The following is a 24632-nucleotide window of genomic DNA, read 5'->3' as shown; positions in this document are numbered from 1 at the left end:
TCTTTAACACTGATGCTAACTGACCTGCTGGGGGTGTCCAGCAATTTTTGCTTTAGTTTCACATTTCCAGCATCTGCAGTTTTTGTTTCAGGTTTGCATCATCTTTTAAACTTCACTAAAGTATTTTACTACACTTTCAATACAAAAAACCTCAGGAAACTCATGCAATAAACACAAACAGCTTGGTTATTTATTGAGTGAATCATGTTTATATAAATATGGTTTGCTTATTACATAAAATACAAAGTTGAAATCTAACCCATAAAAATAACTAGTAAGAAAGCAAGCCAATATATTTTTAAGTTTATGACCCATTAAAAATAGTACTATAGTGATACTTTTTTCTGTATTGTTCAGTATACTCCAAGGGAACTGGTATTTCCAGTGTACTCCAAGGCAACCAATATTTCCTCATCCTGCAATGCTTTTTTTTCCCCACATTATTCCTGTTTGTAGATCTCCCCAAAGTTCACCCAGGCTTTATCTGGCACCTATCCATAATAGGCCACCAAAAGGCAAACAAAAGTTGGTCAGCGCGATGTGCACTCCAAATTTAACTTTGCCCTTTGCTCTAGGTAGGATCTCACCAACGCCACACTGAAATCATGAACTCGCTGTCAAACTGTGACCTAACAACCCATGTCACAGTGCATTTGAAATTCAATGTATCTTGTCATCCCAAACCTATATATGTTAAGGACAATTTTTTTTCTTTTTTGCATAAGAACACAAGAAATAGGGGCAGAAGACGCTCGAGCCAACTCCGCCATTCAACGATCATGGCTGATCCTCAGCCTCAGCTCCACTTTCCCACCTGCTCCCCATAACTCTAGATTCCCTGAGACACCAAAAATCTATCCATCCCAACCTTGAATATATTCAACGGTAAAAGTACCCACAAACCTCAATTCCAAAGATACACAACTCTGAGTGAAGAAGTTTCTCCTCATCTCAGTCCTAAATGATCAGCCCTTTATCCTGAGACTCTGCCCCCATGTTCTAGATGCCCAGCCAAGGGAAATAACTTTCAGCTGAACATTTTCAAGGTGGTAAATAGTGGTGTTCCCACGGTCTGTAATGGGATCAAGGCTTTACTTGATAATACACCAAATGTTATGGGCCCTGAATCATCACTATCGTAGTACTGATGACCCGTGCTCCAGAACTAGCCGTGCCCCTAGCCAAGCCGATCCAGTACAGCTACAGCACTGGCATCTACTGACAATGTGACATTGCCCAGGCATGGCCTATCCACAAAAAGCAGGATTTAGACAAGTTGAGTGATGCAGTATAACGTGGATAAATGTGAAGTTATCCATTTTGGTAGGTAAAACAGAATGGCAGAGTATTATTTAAATGGTGATAGATTGGCAAATGTTGATGTACAAAGGGACCTGGGTGTCCTTGTACACCAATCACTGAAAGCGAGCATGCAGGTGCAGCAAGCACTTAAGGCGGCAAATGGTATGTTGGCCTTCATTGCAAGAGGACTCGAGTATAGGAGCAAGGATGTCTTACTGCAGCTGTACAGGGCCTTGGTGAGACCACACCTGGAGTATTGTGTGCAGTTTTGGTCTTCTTACCTAAGAAAGGATATACTTGCCCTAGAGGAAATGCAGTGAAGGTTCACGACTGATTCCTGGGATGGCAGTATTGTCGTAAGAGGAGAGATTGGGTTGACTAGGCCTGTATTCTCTGGAGTTTAGAAGAATGAGAGGGGGTATCATTGAAACAAATAAAATTCTGACAGGGCTGGACAGACTGGATGCAAGGATGATGTTTCCTCTGGCTGGGGGGGTCTAGAACAAGGGGTCACAATCTCAGGATATGGGGTAGGCCATTTAGGACTGAGATGAGGAGAAATTTCTTCACTCAGAGGGTGGTGAACATGTGGGATTCTCTACCACAGAAGGCTGTGGAGGCTAGTACTCCAGAGGCCTAGGTTAATGCTCTGGGGACATGGATTCAAATCCCACCATGGCAGCTAGTGGAGTTTAAATTTAATTTTTTTTTAAAAATGTGTTAATATATAGCTAGTTTCAGTAATGGTGACCATGACAACCATCATAGATTGTCATAAAAACCCATCTGGTTCACTAACGTCTTTCAGGGAAGGAAATCTGCCATCCTTACCTGGTCCGGCCCACATGCAACTCCAGACCCACAGAAATGTGGTTGACTCTTATCTGCCCTCTGGCCGAGTAAGCCACTCCGTTCAAGGGGCATTTAGGAATGGGCAACAAATGCTGGCCTTGCCAGTGATGCCCAGATCCCATGAAACAATAAAAAAAATATATTTAAGAAGGAATTAGATAGATTTCTAGGCTCTAAAGGCGTCAAGGGGTACGGGAGCGAGCGGGAGTATGGCATTGAGACAGATCAGCCCTGATCATATTGAATGGCGGAGCAGACTCGAAGGGCCGAATGACCTACTCCTGCTTCTATTTTCTATGTTTCTATGTTTAATTCCATTTCAAAACAGGGATTTATATATGTAAATTAAAACTTTACATTTTGGAGTTAATTGATCTATATCTGAATTAAAGTATCCTTTTTAAACCTCTCAAGGCATGAAGACTCACATGTTCAAATCGAAGGATAGGCTCATTGTTGTTATCAAATCCATAGATTTCCACTATTCCATCATCACGACCAACAAGTAGCTCTTTGACTCCATCGCCCAGAATATCATAGTAGTCAACACACAGAGCACCTGCAGTTCATACAAAAACAAATACTGAGTCTATTTTTCTCCCCTGCAGCGTTATTATTCTTTGCAATTTACCAACTAATTGTATAATTCTATTTCCTAATTCTGTTCCAAGTGTCACACTATTCTGATAATGTACATTGTAGTCCCTTCAAGAACCTGGTTAAGATCCTCGAATTCCATACTTAACACACTGTGGGAACACTTTCCCAACAAGGACTGTAGTAGTTCAGGAAGGCCCATCATTACCACCTTTTCTAGGCAACTACAAATCCAGGCTTTGTCAGGATTATCCACATTTTAACAAGTAATTTAAAAAAAAATGAACACTGCAGATATCACAGCCAAGCTGGATGCATTGCACATTAATTTATGTTTCATCAGGGTCACTTGATAACAAACAGGAATAGGACCCTATTTATTATTCTCTTCATGATTCAGAGACACCATGGACAACTTTGGTAGCCCTCACACCATCCTAGGTTACATTAGATAACTCATCAGGGTCCAGAAAATGAATCCAAGGGCCTTAACAACTGCAGATCTCAGTACCATACATGCATTTACCTAGTGAACCAGTGAAGGAAATCAGCCAATATTTTTTTCTAAAACTGATTTTGAGCAGGGTTACATTTCACTGTTACTACGCATGAGAGATAAAGGAGCTTTGGACCCGAGATCTGATGCATATACTCAATTACACAATGGACAGGGCGGGCCGTCTGGAAATTCCCAACTCTGGGCCATTTTCAGGAGGAGGGTAGGGTAGGGTGACAGCAACCGCCCACAAGGTGGTGGACAGCTTGTTAAAATAGCTAAAAGGCCTATTAAGGTTGATCAGAGGCCAACTGGAATTTTTCAGTCAGCCTGCAGCATCCAGAGCCCAGACGCGCCTGGAGGCAGCCTCCCAGCAGCAGACTGTGGAGGGGTGGGGGCAGTGCTCCAGGGTCAATTTGAGGCTTCCCCCCACCCTCTCCCCACCACCCCCACAGCCACCATATCTACATGGCCACAGCTGCAGCCAGAATGGTGGTCCAGTAGCATTGGCCAGTTCTTTTTTAAAAAGTATGCATAAAGTGCTGAGTGGGTGCCTCCTCTCTTCCATTTCCTGCATTTGCAGGCTGAAGCTCCTTCAGTGCTGGGGTGCATCCTATTGGATCTCCAGTATCAAGAGCCCACCTATCATCCTTAATTGAATGGCAAGAATGCTCCCTGGCCATTAATTGGCCATGGCTTTGAAAATCATACCAGGTGAATACTTCTGACCTAATGTGGGGTCAGTACCTGGATTTGATCCTGGCATCAGAGACCTGACCTCAAAGGAAAATTCATCCCAACGAACTTGAAACAAATTTTGGATATGTTGGCATGAAGCTCATCCAGCCATTTAAAATACTAAAAAAGGGATAAAGGTGCAAGGGAAAATAATACTGAAAGGAACCCTTTGAAAAGCTGAAAATGATTTGAAGCATATATGTCTAATGTTGGGCACTTCTTGCCGAAAACTGAAACTGAAATTAAATATGTTATCAGGTCTCCAATTGCTTTACCACAATTTTAACTCTAATATTCCAAACAGTCTCCACACTTGATGGGAAGTATCTTCGGTCCCCTGGTCTAATCTCAAGTGATGGAGGATGTGCTATATGCTGATAATGCAACCACTTCCCTCTTTGGGAAAAAACAATTAAAAAAGCATCCCACAAAAAGCTTTAACAAAACAAAGCAGTCCTTGCCTCCCCTCTTTTTCTCATTGGCAATTTCCCAACGATGCAATGGAGAGCTTTTTGTGATCTGGACCAGTCCTAACTTCCCATCAGATGTTCCATACAGTAGGTCTTCTCCAGAGTCCCCTAAGAAAATTGAATAATAAGTCAATATTACAGTATATCATTCTTCCAAACACAACACAGTATTTATAAAGAAAACTGATTTAATTAAAAAAATTACTTCAATGGAACAATTAAAACAGGTGTTGTTGGGAGAAAATGTACAATTTGACTATTCTGGTCAAAGCCACAAAGTGAACAATGATCATATTGCTACAAAGAGTCATTATTGGGCACTAATTTGAAACATTTTCCCTCTTCTGCTCACATACAAAATGCTTCCTGCTGGATAGTAGCCATTATGACTAGAGACTAAATGGTAATTAGAGCAAAAGGAGGACAAACCATTTGAGCCCATGGGGCACTTACATTACTTATTTACAGCATGAACTTAGGAATTCTGCACTTGGGAACATCCTATGTAAGACACTATATAAATGCAAGTTATTTCTTACAGCATTATTTAGTTGAATGTTATGTAGGGAGAAGCCATGGCTAAGGTCATGGTTCTGCCAGTCCTCTCAAGTTGCTGACAAAGCAAAGGACTTTGGTAATACATGTGCACACTGACAATGAGGTTACAGCAGCACTATACACTGAATTTGAGTGAAATCAACCGGCCATCAATTATTGTGGCATATTGGAAATTATTAAAGTATTGTGATCATGGTTGACCATGCAATTTATGGCCACAACTGTACTATTGTTGCAGGATAAGCCATAGTAATAATCCTACACACAGCACCAGCACCATACTTGCCCCCATTTCCATTGTGTAATGCCAGGACTTTGGGTGTTCCAGGGACTTCCACTTCATACAACAGGTCAGATCCCTGGTAAAATACAGCAAGTACAAGACTGTCAAATATGCTAACCATGATGTAATCAGAGACAATTTTAAATGTCATAAATTCATCAACTTCTATTTCCACAGATCAATAAAAAATGAAAAACGTAACAAACTGTAATTTGCCAATGCTCTAGAATCAAATAGAGGTTAAAATCCTATGACTGGAAAGTACTTAACTTAGTCACCGAACCAGAGGTTTATATCAAATAAGGCCATTCAACCCATATCAGAACATGATTTTTATGCAAGCAATCCAAAACTAATCCAACTATGCCAACCTTCTCCTACAACTCAGTATTTTTCTCAATTCAAATAATCAGGGTTACTCCTTTTATTCTTCCCTCAGTATTTTTCCGTTATTCATCTGCATCCAAGCAATGCACCAAGGATCAGGGGGAGGGGTCCCAGTTAAGAGAAAGAACCAGGGAAGGAGTCACCAGGAAGAGGAACCACCACTGGGGAGTGCAGCAAAGGAAGGGGCTCCAAGCATAAAATGGGCTGTGGTTGGCAGACTTCAAGTAGTGAGGGCTCAGGGGAAGCCCAGGGAATCAAAAAAGGCAGTAAAAGGTTGGTGACTCCGTGCTGCGGGCCGGTGGGGCAAAGGTTTCCCTCTGGAGCAGCAGTGTTCTGTTTGGGGCAGCTGAAGTTGTGCTTGCTGGTTGGTGCTGGAGTACAGACTCAGGAATCCAGGGTGCAGAGTCTGGGGAGATGAGATTGAAACACAGAGGTGTGCAATCATTGAGGTAGTCCCAGTCAGAGCGACTATTGGAGGGAATCCAGGAGGTTAGATCTTTGAAGGCGAAGACTAGAATCCCTTAAGACAGAGTTTCAACGAGATTAGTTGACTCAGTGTTACTGACACCTAGGTGGGTTGCCGAAAAGTCTGTGGAACCCGTCTTAGTCACATTTGCTATTTATTGTGCAGTGTAGTGTGTTCGAGCACAGTCTGCCTATTAATTCACATGTATCTCATATTAATCCTGAATGTTAGAGTACAAGACAGATATTGTAAATTATTTTATCTTTCTGACCTTGTAGAATAAAGCTTATTTTTTTTGTTCAAAACCCATGGAGTTTGTAGCTTTATTCTCTTAGCCAGTGTCTCGAGTCTCAAACTGTGTCTACTCTAAACAAAAAGCTACCAGTCCGTAACCGGATCATACCCAACATTTGGGGGTTTGGTCCAGGGTCATAAAACATACAAAATTCTTACAGGGCTCGACAAGGTAGATGCAGAAAGGATGTTTACCCTGGCTGGGGGATCTAGAACCAGGGGAAAGAGTCTCAGAACAAAAAGGTAGACCATTTAGGACTGAGATGAGGAGGAATTTCTTTACTCAGGGTGGTGAATCATTGGAATTCTCTATCCTGGAGGGCTGTGCAGGCTCAGTCATTGTGTATATTCGATTGATAGATTTCTACAAATTAAAGATATCAAGGGATATAGGGATAGTGTGGGAAAGTGACGCTGAGGTAGAAGATCAGCCATGATCTAGTTAAAGAGGTGTTAGGTGTCTTGAAGAATATTAAGGTGGATAAGAACCCAGGGCCAGATGGGATCTACCCCAGAGTACTGAGGGAGACAAGGGAGCAGATTGCTGGGGCCTTGACAGATATCTTTGTATCCTCACTGGCTACGGGTGAGGTCCCAGAGGACTGGAGAAAGGCCAATGTTGTTCCATTGTTTAAGAAGGGTAGCAGGGATAATCCAAAAAATTACAGATCGGTGAGCCTTACGTCAGTGGTAGGGAAATTATTGGAGAAGATTCTTTGAGACAGGATTTACTACCATTTGGAAGCAAATGGGCGTATTAGTGAGAGGCAGCATGGTTTTGTGAAGGGGAGGTCGTGTCTCACTAACTTGATCGAGTTTTTCGAGGAAGTGACAAAGATGATCGACAATGGAAGGGCAGTGGATGTTATATACATGGATTTCAGTAAGGCCTTTGACAAGGTCCCTCATGGCAGACTGGTACAGAAAGTAAAGTCGCACGGGATCAGAGGTGGGCTGGCAGGATGGATACAGAATTGGCTTGGTCATAGAAGACAGAGGATAGCAGTGGAAGGGTGCTTTTCTGAATGGAGAACTGTGACTAGTGGAGTTCCGCAGGGATCAGTGCTGGGACCTTTACTGTTTGTAGTATACATAAATGATTTGGAGGAAAATGTAACTGGGCTAATTAGTAAGTTTGCAGACGACACTAAGGTTGGAGGAGTTGCAGATAGTGAAGAGGATTGTCAAAGGATACAACGGGATATAGATCGTTTGGAGATTTGGGCGGAGAAATGGCAGATGGAGTTTAATCCGGACAAATGCGAGGTAATGCATTTTGGAAGGTCTAATGCAGGCAGGAATTATATAGTAAACGACAGAACCCTTAAGTGCATTGACAGGCAGGGGGATCTGGGTGTACAGGTCCACAGATTACTGAAAGTGGCAACGCAGGTGGATAAGGTAGTCAGGAAGGCAAATGGCATGCTTGCCTTCATTGGCAGGGATATTGAGTATAAAAGCTGGGAAGTCATGCTGCAGCTGTATAGAACCTTGGTTAGGCCACACTTGGAATATTGTGTGCAATTCTGGTCGCCACATTACCAGAAAGATATGGAGGCATTGGAGAGGGTGCAGAGGAGGTTTACCAGGATGCTGCCTGGTCTGGAGGTTATTAGCTATGAGGAGAAGTTGGAGAAACTTGGATTGTTCTCACTACAGCGTCGGAGATTGGGGGGGCGACTTGATAGAAGTTTACAAAATTATGAGTGGCATGGACAGAGTAGATAGTCAGAAGCTTTTTCCCAGGGTGGAAGAGTCAATTACTAGGGGACATAGATTTAAGGTGAGAGGAGAAAACTATAGGGGAGATGTGCGGGGCAAGTTTTTTTACGCAGAGGGTAGTGAGTGTCTGGAATTCACTGCCAGAGGAGGTGCTAAAAGCAGGTACGATAGTGGTGTTTAAGAGGCAGCTTGACAAATACATGAATAGGATGGGAATAGAGGGATACAGACCCCGGAAGTGCAAAATGTTTTAGTTGACGGGCAATATGATCGGTGCAGGCTTGGAGGGCCGAAGGGCCCGTTCCTGTGCTGTACTTTTCTTTGTTCTTTGGAATGGTAGAGCAGGCTCAAATGAGCCAAATGGCCTTGTCCTGCTCCTATTTCCTATGTAAAACCTGACAGTCTATATCTCTATCTCTGTTTTATCATCCTGTGTTCAGAGATAGAGAGAAGGCCTATCAGAATGCCCCTGCTGAGTGTCCAGGACCAGAGACTTCTCAATGCAATGGGTGTAAAGAGTTTATCTTCCACCAAAGCATGCTAGCCAATTGCTTATCATTTGAATTGTTTCACCAGCAATTATAAAGCTTAATCTGTTATGATTTTACCAACTATTCATCTCAATGTTTTTTTTCTAAACTTGTGAATATGCTTTATGTTAAAACCCAACGTTTAAAAGTAACTATTTTTCCAAATCCAATCTGTGGAAAAAGTCAAAAATTATGCAATAATAAATTTGTCACATTACCTTTAAAACTCTGAGCACTCGGTCTTGGCAGGCTAGTATCGGTGTAATATGACCTACTTTTTCCACTGGTAAGCAGATTATATCATTGATCTTGTCACTGGACAGGTAGTAGTCCTGATCTTTACAGTCACAGTAGTGATTATAGATATAGTTGGCACACAAGAAAAGATCTGCACCAGACACATACCTGGAAAAGAATCAATATGCAGTGAGAATTTTATGAATATATATGTGAAAAAAAAGGCAATTCAACATAAACAACACTTTTCAGTGGAACAAATTAAACAAAACACCACATTATCCTGTATACTGGTAGCTTTCCGTCTCATAGGAAGATGGCTTGCACTATGGTGGTCAACTCTGTGTTAAGCATTGCCTGGTTCAGGAGCCCCACTCTGACATGGCAGTCTCTGCTGCATTTGCTGCAGAGGAAGACAGTGAGCTGAGCAGGTGCAGGACTCACAAGCCCCGTTTTCTCTGGGCCCTCTTCTCAGCCAGCTGAGCATACGGTTTCTCCTCACCTCTTCCATTAAGGCATTGGTATTAATTTTCCAAAATTCCCCAGATTCTGGAAAGGCCTGATCAGATTGGAAAATAGTGAATTTGATTCCTCTATTCAAGAAAGGAAGGAGACAGAAAATAGAAAAATACAGGTCAGTTAGCTTAACATCTGTCATAGGAAATTGCTCGAATCTACTATTAAGGAGGTTATAGTGGGGCAATTAGAAAATCTCAATGCAATCAAGCAGAGTTAACATGGTTTTGTGAAAGAGAAATCATGTTTGACTAATTTACTGAAGCTCTTTGAAGAAGTAACAAGCAACATGGATAAAGGAGAACCTGTGGATGTGCTGTACTTAGATTTCCAGAAGGCATTTGACAAGGTGCCACATCAAAGGTTATTGCGCAAAATAAGAGCTCATGGTGTAGGGGGTAACTTATTAGCATGGACAGAGGAATGGTTAGCCAACAGGAAGGACTGAGTCAGGATAAATGGGTCTCTTTTCGGTTGGCAAGATGTGATAGTGCCACAGGGATCAGTGCTGGGGCTTCAACTACTTACAATTTACATCAATGGCTGGGATTTTCCAGCCCTGCCTGCCACCGGGATCATCCGCTCCCGCTGAAAGTCAATGGACTTTTGGCTGGGCTGCTGAATTTCCCATGGCGGGTCCCGCCACAAAGGGACTGGAAAATCCCGGCCAATGACTTGAATGAAGGGACTGAGTGTACAGTTGCTAAATTTGCTGATGACACAAAGATAGGTAGGAAAATAAGTTGTGAAGAGGACATAAGGAGTTTGCGAAGGGACAACAGATAGGTTAAGTGAGTGGGCAAAAATTTGCCAGGTGGGAAAAAGTGAACTTGTCGACTTTGGCAGGAAGAATAGAAAAGCAGCATGTTATTTAAATGGAGAGAGATTGCAGATCAGAGGTACAGGGAATCTGGGTGTCCTGGTACACAAATCAGGAAAAGTTAGGTTATCTTATGAGGAAAGGTTGGACAGGCTCAGCCTGTGTCCATTGGAGTTTAGAAGATGGAAAAGTGATCTTATTGAAACATATAATATCCTGAGGGGACTTGACAGGGTAGTGCTGAAAGGATGTTTTCCCTTGTAAGAGAGACTAGAACTAAATGACATAGTTTAAAAATAAAGGTGTTTCGCATTTAAGACAGAGATGAGAAGAAATTTTCTCTGAGGATCATGAATCTTTGGAACTCTCTTTCCCTGAGAGTGGTGGAGGCTGGGTCAAGGAATATTTTAAGGCAGAGGTTGATTAATTCTTAACAAGAGAGTCAAAGGTTATTGGGGGGTAGGCAGAATGTGGAGTTGAGGCCACAATCAGATCAGCCATGATCTTATTGAATGGCAGAGCAGGCTCGAGGGGTAAAATGGCCTCCTTATGCTCCCAATTCGTACGTATACCCCTCCAAACAAAGTCAGTCTTCAGAGGTCACAGTCACAGCTGTCAGTGACTGTCTCCCAGTTCTCAGCATCAATGTCCGCTATCTTCATATGTCACTTGCAGGTGTCCGATGAACAAGGCCAAGCCAGTGCAGATATCATTGACTTAGCAACGAGTGTATGCTGACGGAATTAGCACACTCCAGGACCTGTGTGTTGGTGACCTTGTCCTGCCAAGAGATGCCGAGGATATGTCTAAGACTGTGAAGGTGGAAACTGTTCAACCTTTTCTTCTGCCTAGCACATTGTCCGGGTCTCACTAGTGTAGAGGGAGTCACTGAGGATGCAGGCTTGGTAGGCTTGGGTCTGCATCTTCTAGTTGGCGAGCGGGGGGCGGGGCCTGCTCGCCGCCACGTAAAATGACGCAGGGTGACGTTGGGCGGGCGTCCCAACGTCACCCCGTGTCATTTACATTTTCAGGTCGGCGCACGTGGAGCCGAGTCAGCTGCGCGCCCGCTGACCTGTCAACAGCCACTTAAGGCCATTAATAAAGTAATTGAGGTAATCAATGGACCTGCCCATCCAACCTTAAGGTTGGCAGGCAGGCCGGGAGCCCAGGCGGGCTTCTGAAAAAACATGAAACCTCATCCACGGAGGGATGAGGTTTCATGAAGGCATTAAAATTTTTCTGAAATGTGTAAATAAAAGAAATTGACATGTCGCAGCTCATGTGACAGTGGCACATGAGTGGACATGTCAGTATTTTTTTTTCTCATCTTTAATCTTTCAAACCTGAGCCGACCTCCCTGAGGCTCTTTCGTGCGCATGCACTCCAGGCTCAGGGAATCCCCCCCGTCCGCACAGAGAGCGAGCGCTTCCTGACGGACGTCACGCTGGGCGGGCCTTAATTGGCCCGCCCATGTAAAATGGCGGTGCGCCCCCAACTGGGGGCGCTGATCGGGAACCCGCCCACTCACGCTCGCACCCGCACAACCCCCTCCCCCGACGGGATCCTGTCCTTGCATTTTGGTATTCTCAGTCAGATTGCTGTTGTCCACACTCTCTTACTCAGCTTAGACACGACAGCTGCAGTTTTTGCGATGCATCTTGATTTCAGCATTAAGTGTTAGATTGCTGGTGATTGTAGAGCCTAGATATGTGAAGCTAGCAACAAACTCCAGTTTAGCTTTGCCAATGCTAATAAATGGTGTACATATTTTATACATATATTTATTGCACATCTTCAAATGTAAATTCCTGAGTAAAGTATGTGGCTGTAAGATAAACGTTCTTTTACTCTTCTTCCAAATAGAAATTTGAATTAAACCTGGAGGGCAATTAATGCTTTCCTCAGAAGCACAATGTGGGGAAATTGTTGGTAGAAGAGGTGTGGAGGAGTAAAAGAGCACATACTCCATTAATACTTAGGCAACAATCAGTGAACATTCTGCGTGGAACAGCAGGCAGTATATCTGGAGAAGGAAGCCTTATTTCTGAACAAAAGAAGATGGACACAATTCATGGATGACTTACATAGCTCGAATGATTTCCGTAAGGTTAGTTTCAAATGACAGGAACTGCTTTCCCTTCTTAGTGAAGCCTCGCACCTCTGAGCCAACACTTATAAAGATTTTCTCCTGTGGCGTACCAATGGCTCCTCCTAGCTCCAATCTTGAAACTTTCTGTCCTGGCAAGGTCTTGAACACTGGCTGTGTACAAGTGAAATCACACATTTGACTTTCACAAACACAAAAGACTTTTGCAATTTACATTAAAGCATATTAGCATCTCACTTTTTGGGGACACAGTTTCAAACATAATTTACACAATAAACTGTTATTTCAACTATACTATCCACAGTGAAAAAGCAGATTAGTTCAACAAAATGTGCCCCACAACAGCAATGAAACTATAGGGTGTGCTATGGTACACAATCACTCCTCAGGCTAAAGTCACAAAGCTTCATCACTAGTTCCAACTGAAGGAATTCTATCTCAATCAGAGTCTTTCATGTTTCATCCAAAGACAACTTCATTAACTCCTAATAATCAAAACAAAAGCCTGCATGATGGCCATGTTACAAACATCATCTAACCTGAAAAAAGAATCTATTGTAAATTAACATAATCAGTTACAACGGAGGGAATTTTATCCCAAAAACAGGTGGGTTTGGAGCAGGTCAGGGTTAAAGTGTTTGCTGAATTCTGACCCTAAACCACCCACTTCTGGTTTTAATGGAGGCAGGTTGGCACTGTAGGCATTAGAAAGAGTCCACATTTTAATTCACTATTTGAAATTCAACCCTGGCCAGCCGGGTTTCTTGGGCCTCAGGAAACCCAGCAGCTAAACCCAAGCATGAGGCTGTTGGATCAGAAACCAAGAAGTGGCTTTCCACCTACCTGCTGGATGCAGTATGCCTACCTGGCCAAACTCCAACAACAGGACACAACCCCTCCCCTACCCAGACCATTTCAGATTTCTGCCCGATTTATTTTATTCTTTCACAGAATACGGGTGTTGCTGTCTAGGCCAGCACCTATCAGCACCCACGGGACTTGAACTCTTTCCTGCCTCTCCTGGTCTGAACTTCCTCTGTCTCCCTCCAGCCCAGGGCTCTGACCTCTTTAAACTCCCTCTCCAACCCCCTGGGCTCTAATCTTTCCTACGCACCCTGCCCAAAGCCTCTGACTAAGCATTCGCAAGGCCTCAGAGCTCCCCCACCGACACCCAACCCCCCACCCAGATCTTCAATCTCCCGAGACCAATCCTTCAGGCCTCCAATCACCAACCACCCACACTCCTTGCTCCTAAAGGTCATGGCAAAGGCTTACCTGATAATATAGCCCCCAGCTGAATTAGTCCCTGCCCAAATTGAAGTCAAGCCTGTCAATTGCAGGTAGGGAACCAGCCGCTGTTAAAACTCCACAGCATGTAGTGGAACCCTGACTTATCTGTTTCCTGCGCTGTACCAGGTACTCCCCTGCAGCCCCCAACAGCCACTCTTAGTGAGTCAAGAAAGTTAAAATTTCTCTGATATATCTATTAGAATAACATTTAAAAGTAATTCTGTTTTCAATTTTACTATATATATTTTTACTCAGCTAAACTATATATTAAGAACAAAAATTACACTAACATTTTACAAACAGGTAGAAGTCAAAAGTCAGGCATGCTGTCAAAAAGAGGTAATTAATAATTTCTCTCCTGGCCCCTTTGTTTCGTTTTGCTCAATTCAATAAGGCTTGATTATCCTCTACTTTGCAATTTTGACTAAGGGTGTACATGCAAAAAAATGCTAATCTATCATTTCTTTTTACAAATACTGCTGTATACAATTTACTTCTTTTCACAGAGTTAATTAATTCAAATTGTTTGCTCGTTTTAATCGAAATGCAAAAAACTCAACTCTTTGGAGAAGCTGGGATTGTTCTCCTTTCAGAAGAGATGGCTAAGAGGAGATTTGACAGAGGTATTTAAAATCACAAATGCTTTAGATAAGGTAATGTTATATATGCTTAATGTCATAGTTGGTATGGTTTTAGAGGTGTAGCTTTTTAGTTTTAGAAATTGAATTTTAAATGCAAGTTCAGTGGGAAGAAGAAAACTCTGGTAAACATCTAGATGCTGGCAAACCACACAGACATAAAATGATTACAACACAAAAGGTAACTTGCCTTTACTGGATAAAGTCAGAGTAAAAGGGTGACAATCTTTAGTTAAAAGAGCTGGAGACATGACGTCTGCAGTTATTCCAGTAAATTATATGTTAGTCATGTAGTTTCCCAGTATTGAGGAAAGCTTTGGAATTAAAAGCTAGTTAATCTGCATGTCTACTTGGGAACAGGCTGTGTGCGTCACACTGCCATGGGGATGGATGGAGCTTAGTGAGATTCTTTGTTTTGAGTTTATTTCTGTGAATTCAGCAGGCAAGACTGGTTGAGAGATGCAGCTAAGAGACTGCAGCAGCTTTGGGTCTTATGTAATTTGTAGCTCCTCGGAAGTCGAAAGATAAAGCCAGACCTACACCTGAAATAGAGTAAATGTATTGTCCGTGATGTAGCTCGCAATTGGGGACTGGTAACAACTGAAAGATTTGTTTAGCTGGAAGCTGAAGGAAGAAATCTGTACTAATCTTCAATAAAAAGCAGTTAAACATGTTGCAACTGGAGTTCTGGAAGTAATCAGCTTGGTTGCATTTTGAAACCATAGCAGTGGTCTATTAGGAAACCAAAGATGTCTTCTGATGTTTTAAACCACTGCGCAGGATTCGCAGGAAGGCCCATGCTGGAGCTGTGGAATCTGGAGTTCTGAGGTCGGTAAAGAAATTTGGAGGGTCACTTAGCCAAAAGCTAATGGAAGGACCCCCATGAAATTGTGTACCTTAACAAATAGTTGGAACATTGAAGAGAAATCAGTGAATTCCGAAGAGCGGCGATATACCTATTGGGTTGGTCCCTGGAAAAGTGAGTGAACCTTAAATATTTCATAAGATAAGGGAACTCTTGAGGGGAGTTTAAAAAATAGAACTGAGTTTATAGCATGAATCTTTATAAGCTACAGTGTTAAGTTAACAGATTTTACTTTAATTATTTTTGATATACAATCAAGTTTGTTTTTGTTTAAAGATGTGAAATCTTGTGGTGTAGGTCTGTCAGTTAATTGCTGGTTGTTTAAATTCCTTCTTTAAATGTTAACAGTCCCTAACTGGATCGGAACAGTAAGTAGAGAGAAACTATTTCCAATGACTCGAGGCTTGGTAACCAGATTAAGGTGTTTGACAAAAGAACCAGAGGCAACATGTTTATGGTCTATGGTTAAGACTTAGAATGTATTGCCTGATAGGTGGTGGATACAGATTCAACAGTAGCCTTCAGAAGGGAATTGGATAAATACTTTCGGGAGAAAATAATTACAGGGATATAGGGAAAGTGCAGTGAGAATAACTGGATTACTCTTCGAAAGAGCCAGTGCAGACTCAATAGGTAAATGGCCTCCTTCTTTGCTGTTCAATTAAGCTTCTATGCAAAGGCATCTTTGAGTTAATGGAAATATACTGCATTTAACATTTTTTCATTTTTATTACATTTTTTAAAAAAAAACTGCATTTTGTATTTTATCCAGTCAAGCTATAATTGAGAGATTCCAATGCTTGGCACAGGCACAACGTTCATTTCAAATGTCCAATATCACAATCTCACTCCTAAAATAGTAAAATGTTACTTTAAGTCATAGCCTTGAGTTGATACTTACAACTGCCTCTCCCTTTTTAATACCAAAACAAGTAACCACTCCATCATGATCTGCAATGACCACCTAAAAGTTCAAAACATAAAAATATTTAAAAGAATAAAATAGTATCAAAGATATTAAAAACAACCGTTTAAAAAAAAAGTTCTAGCAAGGTGCAGAAATGGCATCACAAAATTAAAAGGTGAGGCTCCAGTACTGTACAAGTTTTGGTTTCCAATAATGTCACAACATGCAATAAATATATCCTTGCTGAGAGAGCTGAATGGTACCAGGTCAAGGATAAGACATTAATTTTCTTTCTCCTCTTCCTTCCCCTACACTTTTGCCTGGAACTGGAAAAACAAATTATCATCCTGATGTGTGTACTGAATGGGAATAAACCTTTTGGATTGCTCTGCGTCCTGATGCAGGTAGGAGCCTCATGGTCTTTTGGGAAGTCACCCCCACCTAGGATAAAAATAAAAGGGAAGACGAATTACAGCACTATCACAATAAACACACATTGATTATCTAATCTATGAATATACATCTTACTATAGAGTGGTCAAAGGAAAACAAAATCAAACTAATTTTCATGGTAGTGTGCTGAGAATTTTAATTTGAAATTTAGGACTGCAGTGTACTGAATGAAGATCAAGGACACTACTTTGATCCACAACACTCTACTAAACTGTCACAAGCCCATTACAGATACGCAAGTCCTGTTGCCCCATTCTAGTTCATTCAGCCAAAAAGAAGCATCCTTCATGATAGCATCCCATGCTGCTGAACTGATTCCAAAGCTTTTGCATCCAGTACCCTCACTGAAATATTCATGTCATGCATTCATCATTCTTTACATGAAGAATTTCCTGACAAGTACCCAATTTGTGCTATAAGCACAGTAATCACAACTTTTGGAAGTAGGAAGTTAAAATAGTCCGTTTATGTGAGAAATTTAGAGGCTAATTTTTGACTGCCAGTGCAAATATGGCTTGTGATTTAGTACCTTCAAACATGTGAACGAGGCTGGTTTAACCACAATGTTGACAAACATAACTACAGTGTCAAATTTATACCAACTATATACTTGACAATTTTCTCAAGTAGACACAATAAGACGATATCTATACAATAAATGATAGCAAACTCAGGCCAGTTTCAGCTGGGTATAAAGAGCGACACTTCAGTAAGGAGAGTGGGGTTGTAAACAACGAAACTTCAGCAAGGAGAGCAGGACGTGAGTGGAGAGGCAGTCAGGAATCTAAAAACAGTGCGAGAGGAGAGGCAGTGGAGAGCGGGTGAGGACCAAGGCGTAACCATCACTTTGAAGAGTGGGCAAAAAGAGGGCCTGGAGACACCCATCACCACCCAGAAGAGCAGGTGAGGACCCAGAGGCAGGAATCACCACCTGGTGGTTACTGCCCAGAGCAGCGCAGCACAAGCCAACAGCGAAATCGCAAGGCTGCCACTGCTCTTTATGAATCCCAGGGACAGAAGTCCTATTGAAAGGAGAAAAAAAAAGACTGTAGGAGTACGTGTGTCTGTATGTCCTAGGCCCACACAGAGGAACCTGGTCTCCAGTCGTCTCAGACTCCCTTGCCATTGGACCAAGGCCTTGCTCCATGAAGGCCATTTGGTAGCTAGTGTGCAACGACCACCCCACATTAAAAGAATTCATGCACAGGCAACTTCCACCCCCTTAAAATTAAGTTCAGGACCTGGAATGCAAGGACCCTCATGGACAACAGCAACAGACCGGAACAGTGTGCCGCTATTGTTTCCCGGGAGCTCAGATGTTTCGATATTGACATCGTTGTCCTAAGTGAGAGCTGGCGGGCAGGGGAAGGCCAGCTCAAGGAACAAGGTGGCAGTTACACCTTCTTCTGGAAAGGTAAACCAGGAGAAGATCACCACCTCCACGGGGTTGGCTTCGCCATTAAAAACAAACTAGCTGGTAAATAGGGTGGTCAACAGGACTTTAAACTAGAAAGTGGGGGGGGGGGAGGGAAGGGTAAAACTCCAAGAAATATGACTAATGGGAAACAAAGCAGCAGATTAGTGTGTGGGGGGTGGATTCAACTTCATGGAAAATTATGAAAAAACTGAAAAGAATGGAGAGCCCAGGAAAGGCTATTAAAGTCTCCAGAACACAAAATAGGACAGAGTGTTTGGAAAGGGCTAGGAATCTAACTTCAAGCACATCAGATAAAGGGACGACAATGAGAAAGGGGACGGGAAATACAGAACTGAAGGTGTTGTATCTGAACGCATGCAGTATACGAAATAAGGTAAATGAGCTTGTGGCGCAGATTGAAATTGGCAGGTATGATGTGGTGGGCATTACGGAGACATGGCTGCAAGAGGTTCAGGACTGGGAGCTAAATATCCAAGGATATACATCCTATCGAAAAGATGGGCAGGTTGGCAGAGGGGGTGGGGTTGTTTTGTTAGTAAGAAATGAAATTAAATTGATAGCAAGAAACGATGTAGGGTCAGATGATGTAGAATCTGTGTGGGTAGAGTTGAGGAACCGCAAAGGTTAAAAAACCATAATGGGAGTTATGTACAGGCCTCCAAACAGTAGTCAGGATGTGGGGCACAAGATACACCAGGAGATAGAAAAGGTGTGTAAGAAAGGCAAGGTTACAGTGATCATGGGGGATTTCAATATGCAGGTAGACTGGGAAAATCAGGTTGGTAGTGGATCCCAAGAAAAGGAATTTGTGGAATGTCTACAAGATGGCTTTTTGGAGCAGCTTGTGCTGGAGCCCACGAGGGAACAGGCAATTCTAGATTTAGTGATGTGTAATGAGGCAGATTTGATAAGGGAGCTTAAGGTGAAGGAACCCTTACGAGAAAGTGACCATAATATGATAGAATTTACCCTGCAATTTGAGGAAAAAGCTGGAATCAGATGTAACGGTATTACAGTTGAATAAAGGCAGCTACAGAGGCATGAGGGAGGAGCTGGCCAGAATTGCCTGGGAGATGAGCCTAGCAGGAAAGACAGTGGAACAGCAATGGCAGGAGTTTCTGGGAGTAATTTGGGAGACACAGCAAAAATTCATCCCTAAGAAGAAAAAGCATACTAAAGGGAGGACGAGGCAACCATGGCTGACAAGGGAAGTCAGGGACAGCATAAAAGCTAAAGAGAAAGCATACAATGCGGCGAAGAGCAGTGGAGCCTACAAAGACCAACAGAGGACAACTAATAAAGAAATAAGGAGGGAGAAGATTAAATATGAGGGTAAACTAGCCAGTAATAAAGAAGAAGATTGCAAGAGTTTTTTTAGATATATAAAGGGTAAGAGAGAGGCAAAAGTGGACATTGGGCCACTGGAAAATGACACTGGAGAAGTAGTAGTGGGGAACAAAGAAATGGCAGAGGAACTGAATAGGTACTTTGCATCAGTCTTCACAGTGGAAGACACGAGTGACATCCCCAAAGTTCAAGAGAGTCAGGGGGTGGAGGTGAGTATGGTGGCCATTACCAAGAAGAAGGTGCTAGGAAAACTGAAAGGTCTGAAGGTGGATAAATCACCTGGGCCAGATGGATTACACCCCAGAGTTCTGAAGGAGATAGCTGAAGAGATAGTGGAGGCGTTAGTGGCGATCTTTCAGGAATCACTGGAGTCAGGGAGAGTCCCAGAGGACTGGAAAATCGCTAATCTAACCCCCTGTTTAAGAAGGGAGTGAGGCAAAAGATGGGAAATTACAGGCCAATTAGCCTGACCTCGGTCGTTGGTAAGATTTTAGAGTCCATTATTAAGGATGAGATTTCAGAATACTTGGAAGTGCATGGTAAAATCAGGCAAAGTCAGCATGGTTCCATCAAGGGGAGGTCATGCCTGACAAATCTGTTAGAATTCTTTGAGGAGGTAACGAGTAGGTTAGACAAAGGAGAGCCAATGGATGTTATCTACTTGGACTTCCAGAAGGCCTTTGACAAGGTGCCGCACAGGAGGCTGCTCAGTAAGATAAGAGCCCATAGTGTTAGAGGCAAGGTACTAGCATGGATAGAAGATTGGCTGTCTGGCAGGAGGCAGAGAATGGGGATAAGGGGGTCCTTCTCAGGATGGCGGCCGGTGACTAGTGGAGTTCCGCAGGGGTCAGTGTTGGGACCACAACTTTTCACTTTATACATTAATGATCTAGATGAAGGAACTGAGGGCATCCTGGCTAAGTTTGCAGATGATACAAAGATAGGTGGAGGGACAGGTAGTATTGAGGAGGTGGGGGGGCTGCAGAAGGATTTGGACAGGTTAGGAGAATGGGCAAAGAAGCGGCAGATGGAATACAAGTGTGAGGTCATGCACTTTGGTAGGAAGAATAGAGGCATAGACTATTTTCTAAATGGGGAGAGAATTCAGAAGTCTGGAGTGCAAAGGGACTTGGGAATCCAAGTCCAGGATTCTCTTAAGGTTAACTTGCAGGTTGAGTCGGTAGTTAGGAAGGCAAATGCAATGTTGGCATTTATTTCGAGAGGACTAGAATATAAAAGCAGGGATGTACTGCTGAGGCTTTATAAGGCTCTGGTCAGACCACATTTAGAATATTGTGAGCAATTTTGGGCCCCGTATCTCAGGAAGGATGTGCTGGCCCTGGAGAGGGTCCAGAGGAGGTTCACGAGAATGATCCCAGGAATGAAAGGCTTAACATATGAGGAACGTTTGAGGACTCTGGGTCTATTCTCGATGGAGTTTAGAAGGACGAGGGGGGATCTGATTGAAACTTACAGAATACTGAGAGGCCTGGATAGAGTGGACGTGGGGAAGATGTTTCCATTGGTAGGAGAGACTAGGACCTGAGGGTACAGCCTCAGAGTAAAGGGAAGACCTTTTAGAACAGAGATGAGGAGAAACTTCTTTAGCCAGAGAGTGGTGAATCTATGGAATTCATTGCCACAGAAGGCTGTGGAGGCCAGGTCATTGAGTGTATTTAAGACCGAGATAGATAGGTTCTTGATTGGTAAGGGGATCAAAGGTTACGGGGAGAAGGCGGGAGAATGGGGTTGAGAAACTTATCAGCCATGATTGAATGGCGGAGCAGACTCGATGGGCCGAATGGCCTAATTTCTGCTCCTACGTCTTATGGTCTAAGACACCACTTGCAGTATAAACAAGCATCTCATGACCCTTCAGTTCACCCTAGCTCAGAACCAATGCACTACAGTCCTCAGTGTGTATGCCCCAACACGGGATGCCACAGACAAGTCCAAAAAGGAATTTTACTCCAGCTTCGAACAATCCCTGGCCCAAGTTCCTGTGGGCAATAAAGCTGATCCTCCTTGGTGACTTCAACACCAGAGTTGGGAAGGTCACAGAACTCTGGGGAGATGTAATCGGCAGAAAGTGGATAGGGAAATCCAACACCAATGATATCCTGCTCCTGACAAAATGCCTAGAACATGACTTCGTCATAACTAACACCTCGTTCTGTCAGAGAGACAAGTACAAGACCTCATGGCACCCTCACTCCAAGCACTGGCACCTGCTTGACTACGTCATTGTCTGAGCGAGGGACCGCAAGGGCGTATGTATCACCCGTGCCATGACAGGAGCCGAAGATTGCTGGATGGACCACCACCTAATTCGCTCTGTCATCAACATCAATCTAGCCCCAAAGCAGCGATGGCAACAGAAACAATGCCATAGGAATATCAACACTGAGGCACTGATAAGAGAACCTTACTCAGCCAGCACCTCACTGCCAACCTGGCGGCTCCCGGTGACCCAGAGACGCAGAGTGTCCACAGCACCTGGTCAGTCCTCAAGGCCTCCATAATCAGCACCTGCAAAGAGACACTTGGTCCCTTGACCAGGAAACACCAAGACTGGTTCGAGAGTGACCAGGAGATCTAGGAGCTGATAAGCTATAAGTGCAATGCATTTCTGAACCTGAAATAGCAACACCTCGAGAGCGAGAAAGCAGCTCTACAAATGGTTGAAGGCTGAGGTCGAGCAAAAACCCACGATCTAAAGAACAGATGGTGGGTGGAGAAAGCGCAGGAGATTCAACATTTAGCCAACAACCATGACATGCGAGGTTTCTTTAGCGCAGTCAAGGCCACCTATGGCCCAAGCACCCAAGGCCCCAGTCCACTGCTGACCAAGAAAGGAGGGGTGCTCATCAAGGACAGAGAGACAGTCAACGTCCGCTGGAAGGAGCACTTCCGAGATCATCCTAGCAGAAACTCTGTCTTCAACACAAGTGTCCTCAACTCCACCCCACAGCATGCTACCTGCCACCATCTCTGCACAACCCCAACCCAGCACGAGGTAGAAAAAGCCATTCGACAGCTAAAGAGCTGTCAGGAGTAGGTGGAATCCTTGCGGGAGCACTAAAGCATGGCACGAATACAAGGCCTCATCTCCCTTGTCTGGAAGGAGGAGAACATGCCAGGAGACGCTGTAATCGTGACCATCTTCCGATTGCGGTAACTATAGAGGAATCTCCCTGCCGACAGCCACAGAGATGGTCATCTCAAGAATCCTCCTCAATCGCCTTCTCCCTGTGGCTGAAGAGTTCCTCCCAGAATCGCAATGTGGATTCTGCCCATTAGGGGGCACAACAGACATGATTTTCACCGTGCGGCAACTGCAAGAGCAATGCAGAGAACAGCACCAACCCTTCTACATGGCCTTCTTTGAATTCACAAAAACCTTCCTCCTCCATTTCAGCTGCCCCCACGATGACATGATCCTGACCGATGGATCCGCCACAGACCCAATCCATGTTTGGACCAGCGTAAAGCAAGGCTGCTTCATCGCACCGACGCTCTTCTCGATCTTCCTTGCCACAATACTCCACCTCACTCTCAGCAAGCTCCCAGTTGGAGTGGAGTACAGAACAAGAGGAATCTGTTCAACCTATGCTGCCTGCAGGCCAGATCCAAGGTCGTTCCACTCTGTCATTGAATCATTGAATTACAGTATGCAGACGATGCTTGCGTCTGCACACACTCAGAGGCCGAGCTCCAAGTCATCGTCAACACCTTCATCAAGGCAAACGAGAGCATAGGCCTTACACTAAACATCCAAAGGTCCTCTGCCAACCTGCCCCGGTTATCAAAATCCACGACGAGGTTGGAAATTGTGGACTACTTTCGATACCTTGTGACGAGTTTCAACACCGCTTTCAGTGTGCCAGCGCAGCCTTCAGCTGCCTGAGGAAGAGAGTGTTTGAAGACCAGGACCTCAAGCCCTGCACCAAGCTCATGGTCTACAGAGCAGCAGTGAAACCCGCCCTCCTATATGGCTCAGAGGTGTGGACTATGTACAGCAGGCACCTCAAAACTCTGGAGAAGTACCACCAGTTCTCCCTCCACAAGATCCTGCAAATCCATTGGCAGCATAGGCACACCAATGTCATTGTTCTTGCTCAGGCCAACATCCCCAGTATTGAAGCACTGACCATGCCCGATCGACTCCACTGGGCTGGCCACATCGTCCGCATGCCTGACACGAAACTCCTGAAACAAGCACTCTACTCAGAGCTTTGACACAGCAAGCGAGCCCCAGGAGGGCAGAGGAAACGCTTCAAGGACACCCAACAAAACCTCTTTGAAAAAGTGCAACATCCCCACCGACATCTGGAAATCCCAGCCCAAGACGGCCCAAAGTGGAGGGAAAGCATCTGGGAAGGAGCTGAACACCTCGAGTCTCATCGCCAAGGGCTAGCTGAAGCCAAGCGTCGACAGCAAAAGGACCTGGGCACCCCACCCAACCGCTCCACCTACCATCGTCTGCCCCACCTGTGACAGACTCTTAGTGGACTCTCAGTCATCTGAGAACTAATTCTTAGTGTGGGGGCAAGTCATCCTCGAACCCCCTAGGGACTGCCTGCCTAAGGTAGCAAACTCAACATTAATACTTCTGAGTAATGGCCTATGAATATTGCTCAGGAGCCGGAACTTCTTCTGTCCAAAATCACTGAAGCCAGTTCTAGTGACCTTGTCATCCTGGCTCATGTCAGTACAGACCAGAGATCATTTGGGACCAGTACATTGTGGGGAATTCATTTACCCAAAGCCAAAGGGAGTTGGCCTCACACAGTCTTTTTATGAATGGCACGACTGAAGTGCCACAACTCGAATTGGTTTACAAGGCTCTGTTCTATTGGGATGCAGCGCCTGTCGTTTGGGAATGTACCCGCTGGTTTGTTTCCACCCCTCAACCCGAAAGACCGCGGAGCTAATTCCCATCTACTGGATTTAAACGCGGATACCGTCCGATTTACTAAACGAACCCGGTGATAACGGAGTCAGCTCTCTCACCTGCAGGTAGTCGACGCGATTTAAATTTAACTCCATGGCCGTCGCAGTTTCTTGTTCGGGGAAAATCGGGCGGATTGAGGACAGAATGCGCGTTAAAAGTGTCAGGGACCAAGCGCCGGTAAAGAGTCAGCGCCGCTCAGAAAATTCATGCCAGAAACCGCTGGGCATTCAGTGCATCAGACCGAGAAAAGGAGCAGCCAAACAAACAAGTTATTTTTTTCCCCCCCGCCCCCTGGGGCCAACCAGTAGATCTGAGCTAATCCAAACCAGGCCCCGCTAATCCCGTTTCTATGGCGACTTTAAGCG

The 24632-nt window shown here is 44.0% G+C and overlaps 1 protein-coding gene across 2 annotated transcripts in view; it reads right to left on the bottom strand.

The window, feature by feature from the left end:
* Nucleotides 1-24553, bottom strand: part of bbs7 (Bardet-Biedl syndrome 7) — a 66045-nt gene extending 41492 nt beyond the window's left edge. Inside the window, exons 1-8 of one of the 2 annotated variants that reach the window (XM_078540065.1) lie at nucleotides 24327-24553; nucleotides 16451-16516; nucleotides 16070-16132; nucleotides 12353-12528; nucleotides 8914-9100; nucleotides 5300-5372; nucleotides 4447-4563; nucleotides 2583-2713 (exon numbers count right to left, since the gene is read on the bottom strand). In XM_078540065.1, coding sequence (XP_078396191.1) covers nucleotides 2583-2713; nucleotides 4447-4563; nucleotides 5300-5372; nucleotides 8914-9100; nucleotides 12353-12528; nucleotides 16070-16132; nucleotides 16451-16516; nucleotides 24327-24362 — 849 coding nt within the window. In that variant the 5' untranslated portion in view covers nucleotides 24363-24553. The remainder of the gene's footprint in view (nucleotides 1-2582; nucleotides 2714-4446; nucleotides 4564-5299; nucleotides 5373-8913; nucleotides 9101-12352; nucleotides 12529-16069; nucleotides 16133-16450; nucleotides 16517-24326) is intronic. The other variant, XM_078540075.1, reaches the window with a different exon arrangement.
* Between the last annotated feature and the right edge of the window lie 79 nt (nucleotides 24554-24632).

The sequence above is a fragment of the Cetorhinus maximus genome, chromosome 1 (genome assembly GCF_964194155.1).
Source record: "Cetorhinus maximus chromosome 1, sCetMax3.hap1.1, whole genome shotgun sequence".
Lineage (NCBI taxonomy): Eukaryota > Metazoa > Chordata > Chondrichthyes > Lamniformes > Cetorhinidae > Cetorhinus > Cetorhinus maximus.
This window is presented reverse-complemented; position numbering and strand designations above follow the sequence as displayed.